We start from the raw sequence: 9507 nt of genomic DNA on the forward strand, positions 1-9507 counted from the left end.
CAACCTTTCTAATGCTGTGAACCTTTAAAACCAAGTTCCTCATGCTGTGGTGACCACCAAACATAAAAATTATTTTGTTGCTACTTAATTTAACTGTAATTTTTCTATTGTTATAAATCACAATGTAAATATCTATTATGTACCCTATCTGATATAGATCCTGTGGTGGTTGAGAACTACTGTCTTAGATAATTCATTTTTTTTTAATCTCCCTCTAAATATGCTGTGTTTCAATGTTCTTCTCTCTAACAGAGGAAGTTCTAATATTGGAGTTAACTTCTGTATAAGAGAGCTTATGATACTTTAACAGCTTTAGTGAAATACATAAAGCAAAATAAGAAAGGATGAGAAGAAATCACCTGCTATTCATACCCTTAATCAGTGAAAAAAACCCTACCCTCAGATTATGGAAGTAGATACCACATATACCTGATGCTGGATAGACAGATAAGAAAGATAAAACATTATCAGTCATACATTCTCACAACATGTGAGAGAACACAAAACACCACATAGTGTCACTGTGGCTGCATTCAGAAACAGAGCAAAACAGTCTCCCTGAAACTCAGATAAGGAAGACATTGGTTGTCAATCCTATTCTGGAGCAAGAAGGAACAATTATGCCCAGCCTCCTTAATCAAAAATCAAAATCAAAATCAAAATCAAAAACAAAAACAAACAAACAAAAAACAAAACTATTTGGCTAGGACACTAGATACCAAGAGTAGGTAAACAACTGCATAGTACAGTTGGATAGCCTCTTGACTGTGCCAGTTATCAAGGCTCTTGACTCTAGCATCACCAAAACGATTTTTAAAGCCTTGATATAAATTTAGCACTTGAAGATGAACTGAGATTTCTAGAGAGCAGCAATGTCTCACTAAGATGAAAAATAGGTGCATGACCAAGAGGATGAAGACCATATAGACAGACATTCTTTTAAAACATGCATTTTATAGGTGTTCTTTGGCATTGAAAACAAAGAAAATTGAGACATGTGTACATTAAGTATAGGCAGTGGATACCACTGGTAATGTATATCTATTAACACTCTGGAACTCTAACAAAGAAGGATTTACTTCCCACTCCAAAATTTAAATGGATGTTCTCTAAGGAAGTCATAGTTGATCCCACTTAAACTGTCTGTTTAGGGACATGAAATTTGATTGATGTTCTTTCCAAGAGCTCAGCATTGCTGAGTGCAGGGAGATGGCTCAGTCTATCTATAGGTGCTTGTGTCACATAAAGACCTACATTTGATGACCTCCACAAAGACAGGAGAGTTAATGCATACCTGTAATCCAAAGTCTGTGGAAGAAATGCTAGAATAATTCATAAGGCTTACTGGTGAGCCAGTCTAGCTGAATTTAGAAGTTATACATTCAATGAGAGACTTAGTCTCAAAAAATAAGTTGGAAAGTGATAGAAAACAAGACATGCTGGCTTATAGCTCCTACATTCACAAATGCACATATGTACCTGCACACACCTGTTAACACACACACACACACACACACACACACACACACACACACACCATCACTGTCTCTTTTGAGAAATGAAGTAAATGTCATCATCACTCTCAATAACACCTCAATCCTTTAAATGATTGAGAAATAGTCTGTATGGCACATGTAATGATTCCTGTTATCTATTACTATAGAATTGTGGCAGACCCTAAACCAAGGTATTCATTATTCTTATATCAATGTCCAGATGATTATTGTTATAAGAATCAAGTCCAGATTCTAGCTACATGGCAGGCCAATTAATTTAAGATACAAGGAAGACAACTTTATTTGAAAATATGGCTTAATGACTAGGGAATGCAGGTTAATCATAGAGTTAGTATGCATACTGTCCAGGGTTAGGTCACCAGTGTGTGCATAGGTGCAACCCCTCACACACAGACTCAGTCATAATTAGGAAAATTTAGCTTTTTGAGATGATGTAGAACAGTTGTCCATAGTCTATCATGCCTGTAACATTACATCAGAGTGGTTTATGAAGACATATGATTGACATTTATAGACATGTAGGGCTCAGCTATGGGTGGCCTTGGGGAGGGACTTTTGTTACCTGTCCTAGTTTTATTTCTGTCCCTAATAAATCACCCTGATCAAAAGCAAAATAGGGAGAAAAAGGTTGGTTTAACTTACACTTCCAGGTCATAGTCCATCATTGAGAGAAGTCAGAGCAGGAACTGAAACCAGAATTGGAAGCCAAAGTATGGAGGAATTCTACTTCCTGACTTACACACTAAGGCTTAGCTAGCTTTCTTATATAATCTAGGAATGTCTTCTTAGGGATTGTGCCTCCTACAATAGGCTTTGTCATTTTATATCAATAACAATCAAGACAATCCCCCAAAGACATGCTCATGGTCCTAATATGATGTTGGCAATACCTCAGTTAAGATTCTCTTTTCTAGGCAATGTCAATTTGACAGCTAAAGGTAACTAAGATGAAAATCCTTGAGAGTCAGAAGGACCATTTGAATCTAATGGCAAACACAGAGCCACTGGGCTGGCCTCAACAACCAGCCCTCAGGCTTTCCGAGAACTAGAGTCATCTGTCATGCTTAACTCTCCATTCTTAGATTGTTTGAGAGGGGTCAATATGCTGTCTTACAAAAGTAGAATATTTTCATAAATCAGGTCTTCCTGAAGGGCCCCTAACTCCTTTATAAATGCATGGAATAATCTCTTTATTATCAAGTTCTGAAAGCTCATAATATCACGGAATTTGATGTGTATCTATTTTAAATCACACTGAAGGCAGCTGGGAAATTCTGTGAACCTACAAATGAAACAAATGATTTTGAAAATTTTCTTGTTATTATTTCATCATCTTTACTTACCAGATTCTTAATTCCTTAAAGATTGAACTTCCTCTACTAACTTCTGTTTTTTTTATTACTTATTTTCAACGGTCTACTTTTTACAATAACATAGCTTCTGTTTATTGCATGTTTATCTTCTAATTTTATTGAGATTTTCATCCTCTAAGATGTTTGTAGTTTAAACTTCCATTAGATTAAAAAGTTTATTGTTACTTTTATAATGTTAATTCTAAGAAGTTTTCCTTAACACAGTTATTTGATCTCTTTTCACACATTTAAACTCTTTTCCTATTCACCTGAATATATGGATGGGAGGCATCTCAGTGAATAGTGTGTCTTTCTTGGAATGATGGATAAACTGCTATATAAATGAAGATAACACACTGGTACAGATTTTTCTGGCACATATTAAATTTTGGACATAATTCTAACAATAAGGAATAGAAATGCATCACTTGACTATTTTTACAGTAAACTTTGAATGGTAAGCTGTTGGTGAGAAGCATTTATTGAGTAGGTAGGTATATAAAGTCCTTTAGTGGAATCATTTGATTAGAGAATTCACATTACTGTGTTGAGGTATATTTTCCTTAAGTAAGTTCTCCTGCCTAGAAGCATAACCCTAGTACCTGGGCTCTGAAAGCTAATTGGGAAAAGAAACCTGGGAGACTAAATACCCAGACATCTATCATAATGATCGACATTAAACTCTGCCTGCTGTCTTCCAATCTAGGCACTGTCTGTGTTACCCTCCAAGAGGATAAGCCTTTCTTCCAACTCGAGTGAACACTTGGCCGCCTGCCACCTGTGCGGGTAGAGGAGGGCCTCTGGGAGCTCTAATGACATCTTAAGGCATTTTTGACCCCGCTCTGGGTTTAGTTTCACTCTCACTGTTCAGCTAGTTTGCAGGATCAGTTTCTGAGCCTTTGGGACTCTCTGGGGAATAAACCTGATATCTTCTTTCTACTCTGTCACTAAGAATTAAATCCTGTCAATATTGCTATGTTAGACACACCCAATTGTGCTTTATAGTCCCCCAAATATAAGAGCTGCTTTCTCATGTTCCTTCTATTGTTCTTTCTGTTTTTTTTTTTAACTTTTTTTTCACATTAGGAAAATTTTAAGAGGAAAAAAGGCTAGTACAAAAATTTACCTCTCCAATTTCTTTAACTTGAAGCTTGAAAATGAACTTCATACATAGTGAGCAAACCCTTGTGATCCCCACAGAACAATCAGGAGATAATCTTACCCATCATAGCTTTGAAACCTTATCTGTAAAATGCCTGTTGTATAGCTTCTATTCTTGCTATGGCTTTATTGGAAAGTGTTGTTATGTTTGAGATAAAATAACATTTGAATGAATAATCAAAATGTAAAAGTAAACAACATTTTTCATTACAAATCAACAATGAAAACCATACCACAATTCATTTACTTAAATTTAGCATTTACAATAATTTATTTTTCCTTTTGTTTTGCAACAACTCTACCTTTATTATCAAATGTAAATTGGTCTTGTTAACATTCAGTATGTGTGATATACATTGTTATTTGTTGTTTGTTAAGTGTAGCACCAGTGATTATTTAGACAAATCTTTTTAAGGTTATATTTCCAAATGAAGATTTATTTTGAAAAATAGCACAAAATAGCATATTTTTCTTTTGTTACATTGGTTTATTTGCCATATTGTTCTAAATTGATTAGGACCTGAGATTAGTGTTTAAATGGTAACAGGAAAGTAGCAAGCATCAGCACTGGAGGTCAATTTAATTACACTGTGCATGACAGAAACTAGGCCATGTGGGTATTGCCTTTGCCACCAGCAATTGACACCTGTGTGTTAATGAGCTGGTAATTAAGAATTGGCACATACAGACACAGTTTACTGTTTGGGACTAGGATAGCCATATGCTCCTCAACTTCTCTGCTAAGCACTTTGTTAGCTTTAGAACCACACAATTATGTTTCTGACGTTTCTTAAATGCTAATCCCCCCTCAAAAGAGAAAAAAAAAAAAACATTAAAAAAGAAAACAGGTCATTTTTCATCATTGTAAGTGTAAGAAACTTGCTGAATTCAAAAAGTTTAAATTGAAGAGCAAAATGTTTGAAACAACATAGCTGAAGAATTTGTTTAAAAAACAATATGTCCGTTCAGTTTAAAATCATCTTAAAAGGACTTCCATCTTAAAAGGTCATTTGTATTTTTTTTAAAAGGCTGAAAATGACTTTGCATAAACAGACATATGAAGAGAGTCAGCCTCTGTTATTCAAACCTTTCTCTCGAAGGGAGGTGGACTATAACAAACCAGCTTTGAGAATCACAAACCACAGTGGGAGGAAGCGGGGGACATCTCTGGGATATCAGGATAGAACAGCATCTATGGTTTCCTCTTTGAGAAGCTCCTTGTATACTGTTGATTTCTTTCTCGTGCTGTTTGCAGAAATGCTGTGGATGCAGCTGCGTGGAGAGGCTCATTTGACGAAAGATGGAGGCAAGCAAACAACCACATGACTGAGCTCAGAAGCCGATTCTCGACTTGAGGCATTCAGATAAGAATGCTCCCAAGCAGACAGCGTGACCGAAAAGCTCCTGCGAGACTTCAGCTGGGCACTAACTGAGCTGCACTAATTCCAAACCACACAAACTGTGAGATAAATATGGGAGAATTATGCTGCTCTCTTCCTGGGTGTCTTGTTTAGCAACAATAGATAGCTAATACAATAGATAATTGAGAAACCCATTGTCTGTTACAGTACTATACGCATTGGCTTTTCTGGTGTGATGTGGCTATTTTCTCAAACAACATATATAATGTGCACTTGTTCTTTCTTTGCTTTGCTCTTCAATTTTCACTTCTACTTTACTCCTCATCACTCACACAACACACACATGAAATATTAATATATTGGCTTAAAAATATAAAATATTGTCATCAAATGAAATATGCATTAACTTTGGTGACTTTCAGTTGTGGGAATTACTTCTAATTTTCTTCTTTGAAAGCAGTTACTTTTTCATAAAACCCTCTGTAGGACATATAGCCTTTTATATGCAGATTGGTATAATTACACTTTGAAATATCTTTGAATTCCCTGTAGCTTAAACTGAGAACATGAAAGGCCAAATGTTATATTGAGCTGAAGGATATAAAAGTGCATGTACATCAATCCAAAATGGGATATAGAAATGAATAGTGCTACACAGCACAGCCCATTTCTGACAGATTATTGAAGAGTCTTTAACTACAGAGACTGTCATCCCTACCAAGAGAATCCTGCCTGGGAATGACCTAATCTGTTCATGTTTGTTATCCTTTTAGTACCAAAATGTGAACACCTATGAAGCAAATCAAGAGACCTAGTGTAACAAAAGCTTTACCTCTTTTCAAGGACAATGGCACCTAACCTCCATCACAGAGCAGAATGTTATAAGGAAGGAATTATCTACCCAATCTATCATGCCAGAGATGATAAACATTACATTTCAGGAAGTCAATAGAAAACCCACGTGGCAACAGCGAAACTTTCCAGATCTCAGCAACAAACAAGGAGTTCTCTTCCACATGGAAGCATGTTCCCAGGTCCAGTACAGGCATGTCCAGAGCATTTAAAAGGGAGACGGAATTTACAGCACTTACTGCTATTGCAGATGACTGGGATTCAGTTCTCAGTGGATACATGAAGAGTTACAACTCTCCATAATTCAGAGTCCAAGGGATCACATACTTGCCTCTGGCAGACCTAGTCACCAGTGCACATACATACATGCAGGCAAAACACACATACACAGAAATTTAAGTAAAATATTGTTTTTAAGAAAAGTATCCAAAATGCCTTCATTCCTTTTTACCAACAATGGGAAACTAAAAGAAGCTCAGAGTGTTTGTGCAAAGCCAAAACTTGCCATCAACACTTAACTTATTAGGAACAAATTACATGAAACTAACTTTATTTTAAGAGTATGTTCTGCTAACTTTTTTTCCCCTTTTTAAAAAATTATATTTGTGTTTTAATTTTACAAATCATCCATGTGTTCCCCTTCTGCTAACTTTTAATAGTCTATAAATATCATGATTGCTTTCAGATAAGTAGATCTCATAATTAGTCTTTTGAATTAGCTATACATAAAGAATCTTTTTGTCTTTTTTATGTAAAGGGCATGCCTTCTTATAAAATTAAATTCATTATAAATGAATGAAAAAAATCCATCTAAACTGGTTAACAACAACAACAACAAAATTTTGAAAATTCAAGACAAAATGACCTAAATTCTGGTGTCTCCAGAATGCAGCAATTCTAACCAGCTACACTTGAAATAAAAGATAGAGGATAAATGTTTTGAATAAGAAATACTTATAAACCAATGGTAATTCACAGAGAAATTAGGAGGCAATGGATTGTAATTGTTATGCATTCAATCTAGGCTAGGGAGCTTTCCCACTTTTGGCATCTTGCACAACCTAACACTTATTAATCTTCAAAATATGTATGGAAGGAAATGATGATAATTCAAGTAGTATTTTAGGAAAACATAAATGTCAGTTTGCTCTGAAACTGTCATTTTTAAAACACAACAATCTGAAATGTCTTTTTTTTTCTGGGACAAATGACAAAATTTTGAATATTTGAATGTTTCAGACATGCACTAACCAATTAGTGCATATAAGGAATTAGAACTGTCCTTGATAACTAACTGAACAAATAGGAAATAGATGACCTAGAATGATGCTAAGATATCTGAATCGCTACCTTCACTACTTGAAAACCAAGCATTTTTCTTAAAGTTTTATGGTTAATTCAGAGACTTAGATCAGTTCTCACATGTAAATTTGATCATATATAGAATTCTATATGGATGATATTTGTCAAAACAATCCCTATTATGTAGGTGGAGTATCATTTTATTTTCTGTGAATGGGCCCTGCCATGAATTCATCTAGGATTCTTGCTGGGGAGAGAAGACTCTCTAAAAATTCCTACAGGGCTCTTAATAACCCAATAAAATGTTTATAGTTAATATCTGATGAATAGTCATTGCATCTAATTCTTCTGATAAGTGTTATAGTTGATGTTATTTTGTTAAAATATGATTAAAAAAACCCATGCATTTTTGTGTGACTCTATACTATAGCACAAACCAAGGAAAAATGCCAGAATGGTCTTTAAAGCAGGTTAAAAATAATTATGAGGTTAAAATAATTATGAGAAAGCTAGTGCTTTCTCAGTTGGTCTGAGCAATCCATTTCGGAAAAAGCAGTGTGTTCTTTGTTACATCACTTGCATCAAAAGGATCTCATTCACACATCAACACAAGACAAGCTGAGACACATAAACTTATTTCTTAATGCTACGGCTAGTGAACACTGGAACTTGGCAGTGACCTATGATCTGTGGGAGCCTGTTGTCATTCTTTCAATTTAAAGAAGAAGATAGGATGGAGCATTTCTCAAAGAATGTTTCATTGGAGTGATCCAAAACAGATCCTGAATTTTAAAGATAAACTGTTGCAGATGCATAAATCCCTACACTATGCACTATGACAGTAGAGATGCGTGATTAATTCAGAACTTATGTATAATCAATAAGAATGATGGGAAGAGTTTAATGGTTAAATTAAACTTAAGACTTTATTGTATGTATAATGATAAAAGTTCTTCCGTATTGAGTACCTTTGTTATTTTTTGCCAAAATGTAAGAATCTAATAAAATAGTATATAAAAATGGGTAGCTATGTTTTGTATCTAAGTGTATTTATAGTCAGTGCGTAGCTTTTTTAATCTTTCCCGGAAGGGACATGGAAGCTCAAAATGACCCAGGAGTTTCACGTAATTTTTAAGGATCAGAAAAAGTAACATGATTCATAAAGTTACTTCTAAAGGTTAGGAAAGCATCAAGCAATTGCTGGGAGAGGAGACTCTCCAAAGTATCTGTCTGCAAAAAGCTCCAGGGTAACAGCTTCCTTGTTCACATGCTTTGGTGGGCTTTTCCATGATGCACAGCCTTGAAATCATCCATGTTCTTGTAAGTAATGCCAATAAATGCATTGGCTTATGAAAATATATTACAGTGGAATAGCCTCGTTTGACAGCCTTCAGTGCCCTATATATAGTGAACAGATATGTATTCCCCTCAGGAAAAGTCAGTGGGAGCATACATGGGGAGAAGATTAAAGTAGGAAATCTGCTAGTTTAAACCTCACAACATACGTTACTGAAGCCTCACTTTAACTAACAGGGTGGTAGCAAGTGAAGGGGAAATTATAGGGAATTTCATTTTCAAAAGGACATTGTATGTTGTATCATTTTCTGAGAGATTTCAAATTCTTTATCATATTAACTGTGTCTTGGGAGTTTTTCCATAAAACAATCTTGTTTAAAAGTATTTTAGCCTCACATTCCAAACCACTGACCATAAAAATGTTTTTTTGTACAAAATTAGCATCCCTAAATGAGAGTTATGAAGGACATATTTTGGGAAATGTTGATTTACCATTCCACTTACTTCTCAGAAATAGAAAATTGGGCTATGAGAAATGTGGCCTAAACTTGTGTGACAAAATAACAGCTGAAATGCAATAAAGCAGAAAATTTGATGCACAGCAGACATAGGCTATGAGTTTTTAATATAGTTTGGGTTAAAGTCATTATTGTAGTTACTTTTCAA

At 35.1% G+C, this 9507-nt stretch overlaps 1 protein-coding gene across 1 annotated transcript in view; it reads left to right on the top strand.

The window, feature by feature from the left end:
- The window catches only part of Pcdh10 (protocadherin 10), a 57140-nt gene extending 50120 nt beyond the window's left edge, over positions 1-7020 (top strand). Inside the window, exon 5 of the mRNA XM_036190080.1 lies at positions 5286-7020. Coding sequence (XP_036045973.1) covers positions 5286-5356 — 71 coding nt within the window. The 3' untranslated portion in view covers positions 5357-7020. The remainder of the gene's footprint in view (positions 1-5285) is intronic.
- The last annotated feature ends 2487 nt before the right edge of the window (positions 7021-9507 follow it).

This window comes from Onychomys torridus, chromosome 6 (assembly GCF_903995425.1).
Source record: "Onychomys torridus chromosome 6, mOncTor1.1, whole genome shotgun sequence".
NCBI lineage: Eukaryota > Metazoa > Chordata > Mammalia > Rodentia > Cricetidae > Onychomys > Onychomys torridus.